We start from the raw sequence: 21,377 nt of genomic DNA, 5'->3' as shown, positions 1-21,377 counted from the left end.
CTTTCACCATTAGTTCTCTTGTTTTCCTAGTGAAATCTTACACTTACTTAAGTTCTAACTCTGAAGCTTTCTCTGAGTCAGTCCTGCCTTTCAATTGAGAACAAGTTCTTGTCCCAGCCCATGGGTCCGGTGCCTTCCACGGGACCTTTCAAGGTGCTCACCCATGTCTATTTCAACCACAAGACACACAAAAAGCGATTAGATCTTCCTTCAGCTACTGCACTTAGATGAGGCCCTGTTCATCATCAGTGTAGGCAGGATTCTGGAGGGAGATTGTGGACGTGAAGAAATTTTAGAAGTACCCAGGGGTGCCGAAAAACACGTCTCAACTTTCTGTAGCCTTTCTTATGAATTGTGTGGGCTAATATCCAAGAAGCCGTTAACCCATTGACAGCCTCTCCAGCCCTCCTGATGTGAAGAATCCAGCAGATGGCTACGCTTGCTCTTCTAGGAACAAGATATTTCACTGGTCCTCCATGAAGGGATTAAAAATGCAGCTCGGTCCCCACCTTTCAACCAAACAGTTCACTGCCTTGTGTTTCTGGCATTATCCATCTACCAAAAAATGAAATATAAAATGGCCTTGAAAAAGTTCAAAGGATAATTTAAAATCTATTAATCTGGTTCAGTAGTGCTGCTGGTCAAAGAAAGAAAGATAAGGACAAGGTTACCAAGAAAACACACATAGTTTCAAATTTTAGATGATCACTGAAAGATTATCATGACCGTTGCAGCACAGAGCATTTTCCCACGGGGTCTTCAATCAGTTTGGTTATCTCTGTAAACTGTTTTTTGGGGTTTTTTGGTGTTGTTTTTTTTTTTTTTTAAATAGAAGCATCCAGTGTTCCTTCTTCTTTGGGACTGATGGTGTTGATATCTCTCTTCTATCTCGATGATAACCTTTTGGGAAAGGACTATGGTAAATCAATGCCTGTGATTTTGAAGTTATTAATTATAAACAATGGCACAGCTTATTATCAAAAAGCTTTCATGTTAGCCGGGAACATTTTCAAGATATTAGAAGTTTTTGTTGCTGAAGATTGTTATCCCACCACTTTTATAAAATAGGAAAGATTTCTGTATCTAGAGATGTCTAGACCTTTCTAGATCTTCATGTTCACTTTCTTAGGAAAATTTTTTTTTCCTTTTATTTAGTACAGTGTTATTTATAGACAATAAAATTCAACAATGAACATAGTGGCCATATGTTTCTATTTTTCTCTAGTGAATACCTAGGAGGAGAATTGCTGGGTGATATGTATGTTTAACATTATAAAGTAGTACAGTATGATTCTACCAAGTGGCTGTACCATTTTCCATTCCCACCACCAATACATGAGTTCCCCTTGGTCCACATCCTTCTTACACTTGGCCTTGTCAGTTGTTTTAACCTTAGTCATTCTAGTTGGCACGTAATGATACCTTGTGGCTTTAATTTGCATTTTTCTAATGCCTAGTGGTTCGAACATCTTTTCTTTTACCAGCTGGCCATTTGTATAGCTTCCTTTGTGAGGTATTTGTTCAGATATTTTACATTTTCATTGTCTTATAATTGAAGTAAAATAATTCTTTTTATATTCTGGACATAAGCACTTTGTTGGATGTATTTTTTAAAAATTTTAGCCCAGTCTGTGGCTTGCCTCCTTCTTTCCTTAACTGTGTCTTCCAGTGAACAAAAGTTTTTAATCTTGATTCAGTTTTCTTTTTTCTTTTTTTTTTTTTTTTAATTTATTTGACAGACAGAGATCACAAGTAGGCAGAGAGGCAGACAGAGAGAGGAAGGAAAGCAGGCTTCCTGCTGAGCAGAGAGCCCTATGCAGGGCTCGATCCCAGGACCCTGGGATCATGACCTGAGCTGAAAGCAGAGGCTTTAACCCACTGAGCCACCCAGGCTCAGTTTTCAGTTTTCAGTATTTAAAATGGTTTCTGCTTTGATATCTTATTTAAGAAATCTTTGCTAATCCAGTGCCACAAAGATTTTATTCCGTATTTTCTTCTAGAATGTAATAGCTTATGCTATTACATTTAAGTCTTAGATCCCATCTGAATAATTCTTAGGAGGTAAGGGTTGAGATTTATTTTCGTTCATACAGGTAGATAACATCATTCTGTCATCATTTATTTGTTGAAGAGATTCATTGCTCCTTTCATTACCTTAGCACCTTTGTTGAAAATCAGCTGACTAGGTATGTCTGTTTTATGACTTTCTTTTATATCCCAGTGATTTGGACGCCTGGGTGGCTCAGTGGGTTAAAGCCTCTGCCTTCAGCTAAGGTCATGATCCCAGGGTCCTGGGATCCAGCCCTGTATTGGGCTCTCTGCTCAGCGGGGAGCCTGCTTCCTCCTCTCTCTCTCTCTGCCTGCCTCTCTGCCTAATTGTGATCTCTATCAAATAAATAAATAAAAATCTTAAAAAAAAAAAGATTATATCCCAGTGATTTATATGTCTGTCCTTACGCAAATATCACTATCTTGAGTACTTTTGCTTTAAGTTGAAATCAGGTAATGTGAGTTTTACAGTTTTTTTCCCCCCCAAAACAAGCTTAACTATTTTTGGCACATTGACTTTCCATATGCATTTTTAAATCAGCTTATAATTTCTTTTACAAAAAAAAAAAAAAAAAAGCAGTTAAGATTTTATTTGGGATTGCATTAAAACTATAGACCAATTGGGAAGAATTGCCATTGTGATGACTTTAAAATATGCCCACAAATCCTTTAATAATTCAGGAAATGGGAGTTTAATTTCCCTTCCTGGAGTGTAGGCTATACGTAGCATTTTGCTATGGCAGAAATGATGGTGTGTGACTCCAAACTTCAGATGAGTGAAAGTAGGCTGACATCTTGACTATAGCCTGATGAAAGACCTTGAAGCACAGCCACCCAATGAAGCTGCCCTCAAAATTCTGACCTTTTTTATAAACTGTGTGTATAACTAGTGCTTATTGTTTTAAGCCACTGAGTTTTGAGTAGTTTGTTATTCAGTAATAGATAACTAACATAAGCATTTTAATAATACTGAGTCTTCCAATCCATGAACATGGTATATTTTCACATTTATTTAGCAAATCTTTAATTCCCCTTTATAGGTTTTAAGTTTTCAGTGTATAGGCCTTGCATTTCTTTTATTAAATATATTCCTCAATATTTGTGGGTTTTGATAGTATTTTAAATGGAGTTGTTTTTATAATTTTTATTCCAGTTGCTTGTTGCTGGTGTATAGAAACACAGTTAATTTTATGTATATTGTTTCTGTGTCCTGAAGTCTTGCTATCTTTGTTTATAATTCTTGGTAGCTTCTTTTGTGGATTTCTTAGGGTTTTCTACATGCATGATCATGTTCTCAGGGAATATGTTTTGTTTATATATTTTATTCTTTTATTCTGTGCCTATTTTTTTTTCCTTATGGCACTAGCTAAGACCTCTAAATACAGTGTTAAATACAACTGGATATCCTTGTCTTGTTCTCGCCTTAGAAAGCACTGAGTTTTTCACCTTTGAGTCTATAAATGCATTAATCATTCTACATTTTTATATTCATTTGTAGTTTATTATTTTTATATCAATGTAAGAAACTAGTTTCAACATAAGCCTGTTTTCTCTTTAATTTTGGTTTCTTGAATCAGTTTATGAAAATGAGTATCATTTTAAAGGAGGATGGTCTCCTTGTTAAAAGGAACACTAAAAAGTATTTAGATTTACAGACCTGATTGAGGTTTTTTCCATGTGCTAAAAACTCTAGCTGTCTCCTCATGTATCTTTTCCTTAGTAGCAGAACTTTCATCTTATTTGGGGCAGGAGTACCTCCAGCTGGACGATCACACTTCCTTTGCATCCGGGTATAGCCATCACACTAAATCCTGGCATCCTGTCCAGTGAGCTGTAAACCCACATATTGGTGGGACTTCTGGGAAGCCTCCTTAAAGTAGCCTTTTTGTCCTTCTGTCCTTCCGCATTTTCTTCCCTTTGCTGCCTGGAATGCAGCTAAGATGGTTAGAGCTTTTATAACATGAGGGAGAATAAACTTCTGTTGTACTTAAGCCATTGTTATTTGTGGTTTTCTGCTTTGAACATTTAACCTGATAATCCTGATACATGATTTTCCAAAAGGAAGAATTTAGAGCAGCCTCCTAACAAATAGTCTGTGATCAGTCTAATTAATTCTGTCCTTATTCCAGTGTAACCTCCCAAGAATCTAGATATCCAGTGCTTTAATTAGATACTTCAAAATGATAGTAAAAGATGAGAGCTATAGGAAGTTCATCTGAATCATTTTTGTACTTGACAAAGAACAAGATTGTCTTTTGTAAGACTCTTTTGATGAGTGCTAAAGCCACATGATTCTGTCTGTTATGGGAAGAATAATCATTTTGTAATTAATCACCAATGGCAGAAATAACTTCAGGCATCTCTAATTTGCATACATATTCTCTGGGTGAAAAAAGAAAAATAATTCCAAAGTTTCTTCTTTCTTTCTTTAGCAACTTTAGTGAAGAAAAGGAATATATAAATGTAAGGTCCGTTTAGAGCAACAGTTTTGTTTTGCTCCCTGCTCTATCCCAGCATTTACAACACAGCCTGGCACATAATAAATGGTAAGCAAGTATGTATTGGAAGAATAAAGGTTGGATGAAAAGCCTCAGTCTGGTTTCGTCAGGACTTGAGTACATACAGAGTCTGTCTAATGGGGTCTGGGTGCGAAGGGATGTTTGCTCCCTCGGCTCAGTCCCATTTTGCAGAGGCCGCACTTTCTCCCCAAGAGAGCGGCTCCTTTGTGTTTACTCTGCTGTCCTGTCAGGTGATAGGTTTCGGGATGTCAGAGACCGTGGTTTCCAGGACCCTGGCAGTGCAGTGTGCTGTGGGGGTTTTTGTTCAGCCACACTTGCCTGCAGAAAGAGATCGTCAAACACCTGGGTGTCATTGCCCGGTCATGGTTTCTCATCTTCCTGAAGATGTGAACCTTGCTGTGGTTACATGCTTATACTAAGCAGGACCAGAGGCCGCTTGAGGTTTACTCTGTGTAAGCAAGAGGGTTTCGCCTCTTTTCTACGTAGCCAGTTAAATTCTTTATTTGCCCTCTGAGTGTTATTTCTTTATTCCCTTTCTAAAAGGATTAATAATCTGAAAAATCATAATAAGTGTGTAATTGACATCCATGTTTGTTAATGGCCTAAAGAAACAATTTCCTGTTGTTTTACATTCTCACATTTATGAGGTAACAGCTTCTTTGGCTTAGGGGGAGCTCCTAGCACTTACCCAGGGCTGTGGCCCGGCTCTTTGGGGTGGGCTTGCCACTGCAGGTGGCCTAGAGTGCTCTCTGCTCTCTTGATCTCTGGGTTTCCTTTCCTGGGCCAGGGTTCCTGATTCCTGCTACTTGAATGCTCTCATTCTGGCTCTAGCAGGCCTTCCCACACACAGTGGCATGTGTATCTGGTCATCCTGGATCTCATGCCTGGTCTTCCCAAGACCACTGCTGCTGCTTTGTCCCCTGTCATTGGGCCTATCAGCTTGACCTTGGGCTTCCCGCTCTGAAGGCCACAGGAACCCCTCCCCTAGTGTTTCCCCCAGCCTCTTGACAGGCAAATTTGAACATATGGTTTATTTTTAATGCCTGTTTTTTCACAAACTGGGGATTTCGAGAAAACTCTCATTCAGAAGTCCCAGTACATGAAAGGTTTCTGAGATTATGAAAATTAAAGTTAAAAGTAATGTGTAAATTAAGGTAGCATAATAATAAGTAATACTCTCTCAAAGCTCTTGGTGGTAATGAGGTGTATAACTCAGGGAGAATTTAATGCAGTCATTGTTATCCCCTCTTGTCATAGGATAAGGTGATGATTATCAAATATTTAAGGAAACTAAACTGTCTAAGCTCTTCATATTTTAATCCATTATGAGTACCTAACATTTATGAAGAGCACTTTAATTAGTTGACAACTTGAGGTCATGCTGGTGCACTGGAGGCATACACAGATGAACTCTACCTTTGTGTCATATGGGAAAGTATAAACTTAGCACCAAAAATGTGTCTGTTGGTAACTTCCCAGTTTCCCTTGAAAGAATCTAAAATAATGTATTTTTTAGAACATTTATTTATTTTCCATTTTCGCAGGAAACACTTACTGAGCTCTGTTTACTGTGTGCCAGAAGCTGTTGTAGATGCAGAAAGAAGCCAAACCAGATCAAACCAACCACAGTTCTTCCTTGTCCAAAGCACACATTCAAATAGGAGGCAAACCCCTGGGATGACTTTCAAGCAGATGAGCATAAAAGCCCTATTTTACCCCTGCCAGAATTTGCAGTATTATATTTGTTTATTGCCAGAGTTATAAAATTATCCTAATTGTTCACTGAATACATGATTTTGCTGAGTGTATACATGATGGTGGGCGACAGGAGTAAACGTGGCAGGAGACTGAAAATCTTTAGCTTTCGTCGATTCTTGAAAGAACCTATGAACTCGCTAAGTAGAGGCAACAACTATGCATTTTCATTATATTTTCCTCATTTCTTTAAAAGGTATATGATTATGTAAAACAAAAATAACACCAAAGTGCTAGGTTTACAAGTATATAGGTATAATATACAAAGTAGCATTGGTTTGCAGTGGTGGTTAAGTGAGATTGTATTCTTGCAAGTTTCCTATATTTTACTTGAAATAATTCAGTATTAACTCTAAGCATATGTGGTGAGTTAAAGATAGATATTGTAATCCCTAGAGCAAACACAAGAAAAATATTCTGTGAGGTATTGCTAAAAACAAAACAAAACCCAATAAACACATTGAAATACTAAAACTATTGGCTTAACGCAAAAGAAAATAGGAAAGGAGGAACAAAGAACAAAAAAACCCAGATGAGACCAATAGAAACCAAAGAGCAAAATCCATCTATACCAAAGTAAGCCCACTAAGTCGGAAGAGCTAAACAAACAAAAGGTGGAGATCATCAGTCTGGAATTAAAAGCCAGAAACTGCCCTATGCAATCTATAAGACAAACTTTAAACACAGACACACATAGTTGAAAGTCAAAAGATAAAGAAATACACCATGGAAACAGAAAGCTGACATGGCCACATTAATATCAGACAAAGCAGATTTCTATATGAGTAATCCTAAAACAAAGAGGGATACTTTGTTATGATAAAAGGGTTAGTTATTAGTATATGCATGCCTACTAACAGTGTTTGACCGCGTACAAGAAGTTAAAAGGGAACTTAAAGGGAGAAGTGGACATATTCACAATCATGGTTGAGGCTTTGAAATTAAAGACCAAAAATTTTAATTTTTATACTTAATTCAGATCTCGCAGTTCTGTTTTGATCAGTTGTTTTCATAAGTTGATAACATTCTGCTGTCTTAAGCAAAACCAGTACAATTTTCTGTTTTCCTTCCTACTCAGATCTTCAGAAAAGGAATTTCCAATTCCTTGCTTCCAATCTGTTATATGTTTTTGCCATAATTATTCCCGCTTTCTTTGTTTAAAAAAGATTATACACACACATGCACAAATACATGGGTATTGCTACCCCCGGCACCTCTTGTTTCCTTCATCCTGCTGTAGGGGGAAAAAAAAATCCATGGTTCTGTACTTACTACATAAGTTTGTGCCCATAAATAGTATATACTATTATCTTGTGTTTGTGAATCTTGTAAAAAGATGGACATGGTATATGATAAATTTAAAAATACCTTAACACATGTACACTGAATTTATTTGAACTGCGGCTTAGTGTTCCCTTGGATGAATGAGCCAGCCCTCAGGCATTCCTGTCTGGGGACACTTTGTTTCCGTATCCTAGCTGTTACAGTCAGCTCTGTGCAGTTGAAGATACCCAAAAGCGGGGCGTCAGCCCTGCACCGGCGTTGTCGGATGGTTGGATGGCTCTCCGTGGAGCTCCGACCACTTTACACTTGGACTTTTCCCTCAGGACTGGGAGGGTTCTCTGTTCTCGTCCTCACCCAAACTGGATTGCAGATTTTCCCTTTTTTTTCTATTCCTATATTTAACATTGCATTTCCCTAAAAACAAATGAGAATAAAAATCTTTTCATGTGTTTGTTGGCCTTTTGAATTTCCTCTTCTGAAATGGCCTTTTCACCTGCTTTTTAAGTTGGCTTGATTGTCTCGCTCTGATAAATGTATAGTTTCCTTGTGCATCTTGAACATTGCCCTGTTGCCTGCAAGGATTCTAAGGACCTTCTCTAGGCTCTTACTTGTCCTTTGACTTCACTTAGGGTAATTTGTGGCATACTTGTAGATTTTAAATTATAAAGTAAGTAAATGTATATTTTCTTTTATAGTTTGTACTTTCTGGTCTGGTTTAAAAATCCTGTAGCACCTGGGTGGCTCAGTGGATTAGGCCTCTGCCTTCAGCTCAGGTCATGATCTCGGGTCCTGGGATCGAGCCCACATGGGGCTCTCTGTTCGGTGCAGAGCCTGCTGCCCCCTCTCTTTCTGTCTGCCTCTCTGCCTGCTTATGATCTCTCTCTGTCAAATAAATAAATAAAATCTTAAAAAAAAAAAATCCTTCCCATCCCAGTGTCAAAAAGATGTGCCTTCTGTATTTTGTGCAGAAAGATTTAAAGTTCAGTGAGTTATTTCCTTAATCCGTTGGGAGTTTACACATGATGGGAAGGAGGGTCTGTTCTGCAGCCTTCTGTAGATTTCCCTCTGACTTACCACGTGCTCTTGTCCCCTGCAGCCTCTTTCTATGCACTTGGTCTTTAGGTCACTTCGAGTAGCTCTACATAGAAACTACACTGTTATACTCAAACTTTATATCATATCCTGAAACCTGATAAGCCTTATTATCATTACATTGGCCATTATGGATCCTTTTTTTTTTTTTTTTTTTTTTAGATTTTATTCATTTGACAGACAGAGATCGCAAGTAGGCAGAGAGGCAGGGAGAGAGAGGAGGAAGCAGACTCCCTGCAGAGCAGAGAGCCCGATGTGGGGCTCCATCCCAGGACCCTGGGATCATGACCCGAGCTGAAGGCAGAGGCTTTATTAACCCACTGAGCCACCCAGGTGCCCTCCTTTATTTTTTTTTTTTAAATCTTCTTATTGTGTATATATAACACACCCAGGTGTTTGTAAACTAGAAATGTCATGAAACCAAACACTGGAAAGTGGACACACCCATAAAACGCCACACAGGGCAGAGTGCTGCCAGCCTCGGAGCGCCCCTCCCTCCCGGGTCTCGCAGGATGGACGGTCGGTCACCCTCATGCTTCGCTCCGTGGTCTTCCTACTGGAGATAGATCGTTCAGATCGATCCACTTATAAAAATGGAATCATATAATATACTTTTTGTCTGGTGGCTTTCTCCCAACATTATGTTTTTAAAACTTAAACTTTAAATATTCCAAATGCAGTGCATTTTAGAGTTGGCACTTAAGTTCCAACAACAAAAAGCTGTTAAGATTTTATTTTGAATTAAATTGACTTTGTATCTTGATTTGGTGGAAATTTGTATATTGATAGTTTTACATCTTCCCATTCATGGATGTGATGCCTTTATTTATTACTAGGATTTTCTTTAGTGTGCCCTTTTTTTTATAGTTTCAAAACTTTCTTTTTAACAGTTTGCTATTCTGCAGATAGTTAATGCTTTTTCCTCTCTAGGCTGTCTGTTTTATCTCTGGTAACTTTCAAGGGCCTCTCTGTTTCACAGCAGTGCATCTAGATATAAATTCCATTTTGTTATCCTTCTTGGGACTCTTGCATTATTGATCTGGGATTTTTGTCTTTATTAATTGTGAAGAAATCTTAACTGTTATCTCTTGAAGCACAGTCCCACTCTGTCCGTATTCCCTCCGCTGTCTTCTTCTGGAAGCTATATGAGACCTCACTCTGTGAGACCTTGGTCTGGGCGGAATCTTGGGGGCAGAGCCCCAGGCCTCCCTTCGGAGCCGGCTCTGCCCACTTCAGGAACCTCGTTGGTTCATGCCCTGCAGAACTTTTACCTTCTCCCTGGAGGAGAGAGGGTAGGTATGGGCGATGCTGGGTTGGGCAGGAATTGGGGTTGCTTCCTCTGGAGACAGGCCCTCCCATCGCTCTGCCTTCTGCGTTTCTGGTGCCTCTAATCCCTGAGCCTGTCTAAGCTCTCAGGGACCTTGCCAGCACTTGGATTTACCTTTCTTCCCCTGCGCCAAATGGTTTCTAAATACTCAGTATTTCCCATTTTGTTAGTGTGGTTCAGGATTACAGATGCTTTCTAGTTTCATTGAATGTGGAATTTGTTTCTGTTTTCATTTTCTTTGTTCTTCTGTACCGGTTTTGAGAGAAGTGACATAGAAATTATTTGAAACCAAAACTCCTCTGCCTCACTCTTCCCTCTGCACTAGTCTGTGTCTCACTCCTACCACAGCACTGAAACTGTACTTACCAGGTCATCAAAGGCTTCCGTTTTTCCCAGATCTGGGGGTCATTTTACTCCCTGGCCTGGTTGACCATGGAGCTGTGTGGTTCATAGTGGCTGCCCCCAGTCTGAGATGTTCTCTGTGCTTGCGGACGCTAAGCCTTTGCTGCCTGTCCCCTGGTGGGCTGCCAGATGGCTCCACTGGCTTCTCCAACCCTGTCCACACACAGAAAATTGCTGGCTTGAATCTGAAGTTCTCCCTTCTGTTGTTTGTCCGCACCCTTGCTCTTACCTAGTCCCATTGCTTGAACTGCAGTCAGTGCCCCAGACGCCCAGATCCTTACCTCTGCTGAGCTTTTCCTGGAGGTCCAGGTCCCCGCCCGGATCTCTCCTAGATGCTCCCTGGCCCACTGCTGCGTCGCATTTCTGTTTGCGCTGCCCGAGATGTTCTTCCCACGTCTTCAGGTCGCTGGCACCCCATTATCCTGAAGAGCTTTGCTCAAATGTCACTTCCTCCAAAGCTTCCCTCGCACTGACCTACAGACAGTCCCTGCTCCAGGCCACTTTATTTTGTTTCCTTCACAGAACTTATCTGGAATTGTTTTATGTGTTTGCTGTCTCACTCTGTATTCGCCATACTGACCGCTGTTCGCCGTACAAGAACAGGGCCTTGTCGCTCTAGTCCTCCACTCTCCGCCGAGTGCCCGGAACAGTGCTCAACAAAGTCTTGCCTCATTAATTGATTTAAATTTTATTAAAACATTAAAGTGTACTTTCCTCCTATTAGCACATTGTCAAATATGTTCTAATTTGCTATGAATAATTTATCCTAAGAATCAGATTCACAAAAGTAAAGATTTTTTTACAAAAGAATAGCCAAACCCCCTTTAACATAGAAAACCAGTCTTTAGATGTCTCATACCAGGGCGCCTGGGTGGCTCAGTGGGTTAAGCCGCTGCCTTCGGCTCAGGTCATGATCTCAGGGTCCTGGGATCGAGTCCCGCATCGGGCTCTCTGCTCAGCAGGGAGCCTGCTTCCTCCTCTCTCTCTCTGCCTCTCTGCCTACTTGTGATCTCTCTCTGTCAAATGAATAAAATAAATTCTTTAAAAAAAAAAAAAGATGTCTCATACCATATAAATTACCTTAAAGATGAAAAAAAAAATAGGCTTGTTTGTAAATAGAATTGTGAATTACTATTGGCAAGGATTTTAAAACTAGAAAAATCATTACTTGAAAAATGTATCAGAACACTATGTAAATTATAAACTGTCTCTATTTTCTGATAAATTTATTATATAAGGATTACATCATTGGCCATTAAAGGTTTTTTTTTTTTTTTTTTAAGATTTTATTTATTTGTCAGCAAGAAAAAGAGAGAGCACAAGCAGGGGGATTGACAGGCAGAGGGAAAAGCAGGAAGCCCAATGTAGGACTCGATCCCGGGGCCCTGGGATCATGACCTGAACCAAAGGCAGACGCTCAACCCTCTGAGCCACTCAGGCATCCCTAAAGTTGTTTTCTGCCAGTATCTCTCTGATGGCCATCTGCCAGTAAGAGTAACCACAGAGGTAGTACAGTGTGAAAGTGTTTCAGTAATCAGATCTTGTATGGCTTTTTTTGTTAAAGAAAACATTGTTTTTTAAATACTTGGCCAGTTCTTTGAGTGCGAAGCGGTTAGGATTTTGTTGTCTCTTCCAGCTTTATAAAAACAAATTTGTTTAGTGAGTAAACTAAGTTCTTGTTTACTTGTCCTGCTTACTGCTGTGCACCTGATAGGAGTGGTGTCTACCACCCAGCACTGCTAGAATGAAGGAAGCATAGCCTGGGATGTATTTTGTGGTCTTCCTGATTTCTGTGTTAGTATGTTCTCGAACGCGGTTACGGGGAAACCATCCCATTGGGACCTCCTTCTTTCAGGCATCGGGCCTCTGCTACCACAGCAAAGTATTCCGGCTCCACCAGGCGCTCTGCATTCCCATATGGATGGCAAAGTTCTTTTCTTGGACGCTGGAGCCCATCTTCTCATCTCCAGAACCCGCCACCGAAGCCCGGATTGGGATGGGGGCCACCGTCGACATCCAGAGACAGCAGAGGATGGAACGGCTTGACCGGCAGCTGACGCTCTCTCAGTTTGCACAAGTGAGACGACAGAGACAGCAGGTAAGCAGTGACAGACAGACTGGAAAGGCCCAAGTGCTCGGCACACTTCACCTCTGCGGCTTACCGTGCGGCCGAGAGGACGCGTCCCTCCTGCGTATGGCAGCCTGGAGAACTTGACGTTTCCACATAGGATGTAGGTCTCTGTTAGTGGTTTTCTTAGCACTTTGGGTTTTTTGGTTTTTTAAGTAAAAAAAATTTGCAGCTGAAAAGACTGGTCAAACTGGGCATTCTTATTCCACTCCTATTAGATAAACATAATTTCTTAGAGAAACACCAACCTAGTTAACAAGACATGATATTTATCTGTCCTTATAATCTTGTAAAAGCCACAGTGTGTTCCTGTTAAAAATGCTGGTTATCATGTGCGCTGCAGTGAAGGGCAGATGTGAAGCTTCTCGATTTTCCTTGGTTGAAAGGGAGAGACTATGAAGATGAGAAAGTTTCAGGGGAATAACCAGTCAATCAAAGGCTGTGTTTTCTTAGCCTCGTCATCAGTATCAGGAAATACTGCACATATATCTACAAAAACTGCTGTATGCAAACACTCTAATGGCACCCCTAACCCTCCTACTGATCTTGCTCTGACACTTTGCCATCCAGCACACCGAGCTCTTTATCTCTGTGTCTGTCTCCTTTACCCTCTGGGGTATGACAGAGGATACTGTTCTCTCACGCCATCTCCCTGTTTCCTTCCTGCCTTCACCGGGTGTGAGAACTAGGTCTGCAGGCCTCACGGTGGTATGGAAAAGTGAGATCAAGTGTGGCATCCCAGGTGTCCCATTGGAGATAGGGGTCCTAGAGTTTATATACCCTTATTAATGGACTAAGCCTATAGGTGAAAAAGAAAACCAAGGTTGTTCCCTACAGAGGTATTTGACCTTGAGATGACTCTGGAACATACAACAAAGACACCTATGATGTATTTAAATGTGGAGGACAGATCTCTCCCCTCAGAGCTGGAGGTGTAGATCATGGAGTTAGCTTCAGAGGGTTGACTAGGTGCTAAGTGAGTCCTTTAAGAGAATTATATCCAAGATGAACATAAGCCATGGAAGGAGCCTTGTGTGTAGCAAGAGGGGGAGCTGGATCCTACAAGGAAAGAGAAGGAAGAATGAAAAGTATGAGAATTCAGAAAGACCAGGTCCAAAAACTGAAGTCATGGTGAGTATAAATATTTTCCAGGTAGAATGGGCAGAGCTGTGAGGGAGAGAAAGAGACAGGGTTTGATTCTGAGGTTTCTGGCTTCGATAGTGGGATGGATTGATGACAGCACCATTTCTCCAATGCCAAAAGCAGATCTGGGGGAAATACATTGACTGAGGTACCTTCGGGATGCCTAGGACTCCCCATTAGATAGCTCGTGGAGCCCATGCTTGTGAGCAAACCAGAGAGGTCATATTGCTTAGCTTGGCATCCCCAGGGACATCTTCATGCTTCAAGTTTCTTAGGGAACACTGTCGGAATCCGCATCTTTTGGGGGGAGTGGTGGTGAAGGACACGGGGAGACTGATCCAAGAATTATGAAGAGGGTCTGAGCCAGCCTCATGGAGAGCCCTTCCAGACTGCACTAGATTTGGCCAAAGAGCTGACACTTGAAACCTCCACAAGTCAGTCACTGGGTACAAACTGTAGGTCTGGGGCTGACTGGCTGTCCTGTGTTGCATGCTGTCCGCAGGGGGTGTCCCTGGAGAGCTTTCTGCTGCCAACAGTCCCCCTCGGCAGGAAAGTGGAGCACTTCTGTCCTAGGGAGGCAGGGGATCCGGGCGGTGGGCCAAAGCACCCACCCCTTGTGCTGCTGGCATCTTCCTGATTGACAGAAGTTCTTGGAGCAGCTCTTGCAGGACTCCAGTGATGCTCTTGCCTCCGGAGAAACCTTCAAGAGGAAGATTAGGACACACTTCATCCCCTTCTGGGGAAGTTGCTCTCCAGGCCACCCTGGCCACCCCGTCCCTCTTCTACTTTCCATTTGACCATTGGCAGGAAGAAGTAGCAGTAGTAGTTCTGGTGAGGTGACACAGAACGTCATCCCTGTGAGGTCTCAGTCCTGCGTCACCTTGCCTCTCTCGGGCTGCGTCTGCTGCCCTTGTCCCTTTACCGTAAAAACCAGGGCATGGGCATCCCAGGAGACACCCTCATGCCACACATGTTTTTCCCTCCTACTTTTGTCCCCCTACTTGTGCCTTTTCTGGAGGATTACAGTTACTTAATCCTGCCATGAAAATGACTTCTTTCCTGGCCTGCTGCTGTCGGCATGAGAGCCCAAAATGACTGGGCAGCAGCTGTCACTTCACATGTAATGGCCTTATCTTGTCCCCAGTGGAAGCGTTACCCTCCTGGGCGGCGAGCTCTCTGAGCCCATGGAATCTAGTTTCAGGGACAGGAAGCCCAGATTCCCAAGCAGGTCACTGGTTGAGAGGGTACTTAGGGCCACTGCTCCTCCTCCGTCTTCTTCGCAGAACCCACGTGTTCTCCCTGCTGGGCACGCAGTGCCTGGATGCTGGTTGCTGATGTAGGGTTTGTGCCGCGTGCGGAACCCCAGAGCCTTGCAGAGCTCCCCCTCCAGACTGGGGAGCCGTGTGATGGGTGAGGGGGTCCGTGCCACCTGTGCGCCCCTTGTAAGTGACCTTGCGATGTGACACGACGTTAGCTGGAAGTCTGGTGGGTGGAGCGAGCTTCTGTAACCCCCAGGTGGGGGCTCTGGCTGACAGAAGAGGCAGCGGACCTAGAACCAGAGCGCGTGTCCTCTCCGGTGACGCCGCGTTGCTGCCCTCGCTAGCGTCTCTCAGGCTGCCACAGCAGAAGACCACAGCAGCAGGTCCGACCAGCAGAACATTCTTTCCTTCCTGTTGTGGGGGCCAGAAGTCCAAGATCAGCGTGCGGGCAGGGTCGGTTTTGGAGAGGACTCTCCCGGGCCTGCCGATGACCGCCTTCCCCGCTCCAGCCTCACATGGCCCCTTCCCAGAATGCGCATGTCTTGTGTCTCGTCTTGGGAGGACAGCAGTCCTCTTGGGTTCAGGTCCCACCCTATGATCTCATTTAACCTTAATTACCTCCTGAAAGGCCCTGTCCCCAGCTCTGGTCACAAGGTGGGTTAGGAACTTCAACCTGGGAATTTGGGGGTGGGCAGCTTTTGGTTCATAACACTGTCCCTTCCAGAGTGAAAAGGGCCCAGCATAGCCTGTCTTGCACTGGCTGCTGCTTCTCCTTGAGCAGGGGTGGTATGCGAGGGCTCAGCACTGGTCTCCGTTGCTGTTGCTAGCCAGTCCAGCCCGAAAGTGGGGCCATCCCTGCCGTCCTGTCCACTCCTCCTGTGCCACACGGGGTGGCTGGCGACAGGGGCTGAGTCATTCTGTCTCTTCGGCAGGAGATGTTTCTGGTAGATAAACATGCTGGTATCATGCTCAAGCGTTGTCTCAGTGTGTGCCTTCACAGATCATTTGCCTTGTGCTGGCGTAGTTCATCTCTCCACCTGGCGGCTGCTCCGTGCCCTCCATCACCCACCTGTGCCCCTCACTGGGCTCTGGGGTCACAGTCGGTGGGTCATTACTTTGACTCTCTGAGCAAGGCTGGTGGGTATTCCATGGGCAGGAGAGAAGTGCAAAACATGTCCTTTCCCCAGAGACTCTGTGATCAAGCTCAGGGAGCCTCGGCGGATATACTTGAATTAGAGACCATCCGGGAACAAGGAATCATTGGCCCGAGCACCCAGAACATAAGGTAGCCGAGAAGAGCGCCATCCCTGCTACCCGCTGCCGTGTGGTTTCAGTGGGAGGACAGACAGGATTGGGTGGGCTGAGATGAGGCAGCTGATACCCAAGCCAAGGACCAGCAGGAATGGGGCAGGCATGGAAGTGATTAGAAGTCCTGGAAAGGAGGACCCCAAGGAGGCCCCCCGGCCGAAGCAGGGCCAGGTACGAGTGAGAGACAGGAAATCATTGTGCACCTGTAATAGAGGGTGCTTTAACCTGACGACAGATTTGGGTTTCGACACAGGAGGCTGTGAAATGTGGTTTAGCTGGTAGTAAAGGCAAGACAGTGTTCTAGAAAAATCTGTCTTATTGCAGTGTGTACTGTGGACGGGAGAAAGAGAGCAAGGAGGAGGAGACAGAAGACGATCTTTAAATCCAGCTGTGTGAGTGCCGTGGCCAAAATCAGGGCATTCTCCTCATTGAGCACCTCTCTGCTCGCTCCCTGTCGTTTCTCAAGGCTCTGTCATCCCAGCAGGTGACCCCCGGTCCCTCCCGTTCCCCCGCTGTCAGCTCCAGCAACCAGATCTGGGTTACAGACCGGACTCCCTCTCTCCTGGGCTCCAGCCCCAAACATCCCCTGCCCACTGGACATCTCCACCCTCGCACTCCATGGGCACGTGAAGTCTTCCATTTCTTGGCTAAAATGGCTTCTCCTCACTCCCTCCCCGAATGAAAACCACCATCACCTGCGCGGAGACCCAAGCCAGAAGGTCCTGGCTTCACCTGCGGTAGAAAGCTTTCATCACCACCCACCCCCCGTCTCCCTCCCACTGCCGTAGCTCGTCAGCACTTAGCTTGCCTCTGAGTCTGGCCACAGCTCCCTCTCCTGTCTCGGCCCCACGAGTCCTCCCCTAGGGTGATCTCTTTGATGCACAAATCTGACTGTTCCACTCCACCACACTCCTTCAGAAGCCCTTCGTGGCTTTCAAGGTAGTTAACACTTAGTACCCAGAGCCCTTCCTGCGTTTTAGCCACGGGTGCTAACCCCGCTCAGCTCAGGGGTGGGTCAGAGCCCTGGTGTCTCTCGCCACGTGCCCTTGCTTCTGCCCTGTGCTCTGCCTGAGACAATCTACTCCCCACTCGCCCAGCACATGCACAGGGTCTGCTTGCCCAACTCCTGCTCATTCAGGGCTCCATTCAAACATCACCTCCTCTGGGAAGCCTGCTGCAGCCTCCCGGTCGGCTCTGATCCTCTCTCTAGCTCACCAGCCCCTGGGGTCTCGTTCATGGCCCTCACCATGATCAGGCGCCTTACTCTGACTGACTTCCCTCTCCCTGCCAGTAGTGTGTCTTGCGGTGGGTGGAGACTTTTTCCTCCGGAACACCAGTGTGTGGTGATGCTCGGCACATGCCAGAAACTCATGTGTTGGGGAAATTCATGACAAATACATGTACAATATTTACAGAACGACTCAGTGGACAGAGGCCAGCTGAGTCCAGGGGAATAGTGGGGCCTGGGAAGTGTCCAGATACCCTCTGTGAGAGGACACGTGGGAACAGACCATTAAAGACCCCCTGGAGCCCACGTTTCCAGAGGAGGAAGGAGGCGGTGCCAGGGAGGGAAGCAGAAACCCGGGGAGCTCCGAGCTCCACAGCCGGGGAGAACAGAATGTTTGAGGGGGAGTAGGAGGGTGCGTGTTCGGACTCCGGTGCCGGCGCCCCCAAGTGAGAGTGAAGCGGAGATGGTAGGGAGGGGAAGATGCTGCGCTCAGCAAGAACCGGTTCGCGTTTGGGGAGTGCCGCTCGGAGAGGCCGTCCGCGGACTGGAAGCTTAGGGACCTTCGTAGCTTCCAGTGAGGCCATTCGGCCTCATTCCGGGGCCACCTGTGGTCTTTCAAGTTAGTTGTGATGTTGTACGACGGCAGACGTTCTTAGAACGCTCCCCAGTGTGTACACCTTCCACGGCTTAAAGGATGGGCAGCGCCGGGACGACTCTGTCCCCATGCCTCCCCTAGAGCTTGAGGCCAGAGCACCAGTAGGGTCGGAGTGTCGTGTCCTTATTTAAGTTCATGAGGCCCAGCGATGTGATCTTTCTGGACCTGCTCATGGTACGTACTGCCGACAGGCCCCTGAACAGTTGTCTCGAGGACTCGTAGTGATGGTCACTGCGTAGGGCCACGGGTAGGGCCCCAGTCCTTCCTTCTGGTTCTCCTCGCCATCCACACCCGAGGTCCTCCCACTCCTCTGTGCATCCTGGGGCAGAGTGTCGGGCCGTGGCTGCTGTCCTCTCCCTGGCAGCCACTGGCTGCGCGGCTGGGCCCTGCTCGGAGTCACTGTGGTACTTGGCAGCTGCGGGTCATTTTTCCACTTTGGCTGTTACATAACCTCTCACAGGTCTGTGCTGCTCTTCGAGGGGCAGGTGAGCTCTTGCAAGCCAGGAGCTATGCATTTTGCTTGTTTTTGTCTCTCTTGGTCCTGCTGGAGTGTGTAGCGCTGGGCGCGTGAAGGACACTGCTCGGGCCCTCAAGAGATCAGCACCTGCTCGGGGAGGACTCACGGGCAGGGCAGGCTCCGGGCCCGGCTGGAGCTTATGTGCAGCAGAACCAGAGTCCCGGTCCCCCTCCGGGCCTACGAGCAACCTTGGATACGCCAGCATTCAGGTAGGTGTTTCAGGCCCAGGGAACCCAGGGAGAAGAAGCAGAGGGCCTCGACACAGCTGAGGGAGCGACCAGTAACTGCCTTCGCCGGGGTGCAGGTTTCCCGAAGGAAGAGGCCGGGGAGAGCGCAGAGGCCCAGACAAAGCAGCTCTTAGGCTGCAGGAAGAGTTGTTTTTCCTTTTGTTCTGCAAGAAGTCATGAGTCACTGAGGTCTTTCGAGGAGGGGAGCAGGTTAGGTTTGTTTTTCAGAAGGATTATTTTAGCCATCACTGAGTGATGAGTGGAAAAGGTGACCCGGGGTAAGAAGGCCAGTGGGGAGGTGACGAGGGCTGCGTGTTCTCAGGGTGTGTGGCGAGGCGGGGCACCTGACGGAGTGAGAGCTAAGGGCCACAGTCAGGCCTCGCAGGGCGTCTGCGTGGTCGCACACCCGGGGCAGCCCTGAAACCCCCACAGGCGTGAGCATTTGAACGTTGACTTGCTGCACGTCTCCACGGCTTCTCGGCTCGTGGGGCCCTCTCTGCCGGTCGTGAGGGAAGACCTTGCCCCGGCGCTTCACTGTAGAAAAACAGCAGAATGGAAGTGAAGGAGCAAGGAATTTGCAGTGAAGGGATCAACTCTGTGTTGACCGTGAGATCGGTACACAGTCTACCTAAGCATTGTCATGAGGATAAAAGAATTTACACGGAATTACTTTATATTCCAGAAAGATCTATAAATATTGTTATGATCTCACTGGATGTCTGTTTTCTGGCCCTCAGGGTGTTTGAGAAGAGTTCTGATTTAGGAGCTAACCTGATAGTCACTCCTCTTAAAAACTTGTAACCCCTAGAACAAGGGTCAGTAGGCTGTGGCCGCAAAGCTAAGACTGGGTTGCGCGTTGTCCGTGGTTCTCTGAGTACCTGCAGAGGATCTTCAGTTTTGCCTCTTGGTCTCCAAAGCCTAAAACACTCACTACCTGATCTTTGGTAAAAAAGAACTTTGCCGGCCTGTTGCTCTAGAAGATTCTGTAGCCAGCAGCTTTCCAAGCGAGTTTTACCAAGAAGTCTTAATTCTCTCTGGGTTCTGATCATCTGTTAGTTGTGTGCCCGCCATTTTCTCTGTTGTTTCATCTTCAACACCACGATGAAAACTTGGTGTTTGAACTTTCCAGAAGGTGCTTCTGTAAGAATCTCCATTTCCCTTGGAAGCAGAGGTCCGGTGAAGCCCTCTGTGGGTGCACCGTGCGTGGGGTGAGCCAAGTGGGGGGTTTTGTCTCGAAAGCGATGGAGTCTGTTGGTGCTGATTTCTTCATTGCCTCTTCACTTTTTTGGGCTTCCCAGTGTTTCCGAGATGACAGTCAGCTCTGTGTTCAGTAGTAAGCGGTCTGTTCGACCCACAAGGAAAGAAGATGTTGCTGCCTACGTCCGCTCACTGTTACTTACAGATGCAGTTCAGTTATTTTTGCAGTGTTCAGTTGAACCGAGCGGGCTGGATCCTCTCACGCTCTCTTAGTTACATTTTGTGGCTGTGAAAATTGTTTCTCTTATCCACCCCGGCGACCGTTGTTAGGTAACACCTAACATATACATTATTATGAGTCATATCTGCCCTGCAAATCATGAGTGTTCTATCATTAATCAAGTATTCTAAAAATTTAATAAAATACTTTTCATGTATTTAAAATGCTCACAGGGGAGCGCCTGGGTGGCTCAGTGGGTTAAGCCTCTGCCTTCGGCTCAGGTCATGATCTCAGGATCCTCGGATCGAGTCCCACACCGGGCTTTCTGCTCAGTAGGGAGCCTGCTTCCTCCTCTCTCTCTGCCTGCCTCTCAGCCTACTTGTCTTCTCTGTCAAATAAATAGATAAAATCTTTAAAAAAGAAAAACTGCTCACAGGTTTCAATGTGTGTGGTAAGTGTACAACTCAGTGATTTTTTAATATATGGACAGAGTTATGTAACCATCAGCACGCTCAATTTATTACCCCAAAAAGAAACGATGCCCAGTGGCACTCACTGCTCAGTCTCCCCAGACCTCTAGCCCTAGGCAATCACTAATGTGTTCTTTCTCGATTTGCCTGCTCTGCCTGCTCGGTGCTGTCCCACCGAGTGACTTTCTGGCATTGCCCCTTCCCGTGGCTAGGCCTCTGATGGGCTTCTTAGTCACCTCTTGGCCTCACCAGCACTACAACTTCCACTAACAGTTACTTCCCACAAGGTGGATTTAGGGTCCCGCCAGGCTCTGGGGAGCAGCACAGTGAACAAGACAGCACAGCAGGAGCCGTGCTCTCCCCGAGCTGAGAGGAGAACAGGACAATTAGAGCAGAACGTCAGGCGCGCTCTTCCAGGAGAGGCGCCCGGCCTGTCCACTGGGAACTAAGGAGTACTTTGTGCAGGAAGTGCATTCTGAGGGGGGCCCTGCAAGCGGTATCCCTGTACCTTCACGTGTGTGCGTGTGTGTGCACGCGTGCGTGTGTGTGTGTGTGTGTAGCAAAGTGGTCCACCTTGAATGCAGAGGGGCTGGTGCT

General features: G+C 45.6%; 1 protein-coding gene across 1 annotated transcript in view; it reads left to right on the top strand.

Moving 5' to 3' along the window:
* Nucleotides 1–21,377, top strand: part of UBAC2 (UBA domain containing 2) — a 173,738-nt gene that overhangs the window by 119,346 nt on the left and 33,015 nt on the right. Inside the window, exon 7 of the mRNA XM_004746091.3 lies at nucleotides 12,284–12,526. Coding sequence (XP_004746148.1) covers nucleotides 12,284–12,526 — 243 coding nt within the window. The remainder of the gene's footprint in view (nucleotides 1–12,283; nucleotides 12,527–21,377) is intronic.

Source organism: Mustela putorius, unplaced genomic scaffold (assembly GCF_011764305.1).
Source record: "Mustela putorius furo isolate JIRA1106 unplaced genomic scaffold, ASM1176430v1.1 tig00000551_pilon_pilon_pilon, whole genome shotgun sequence".
NCBI lineage: Eukaryota > Metazoa > Chordata > Mammalia > Carnivora > Mustelidae > Mustela > Mustela putorius.
This window is presented reverse-complemented; position numbering and strand designations above follow the sequence as displayed.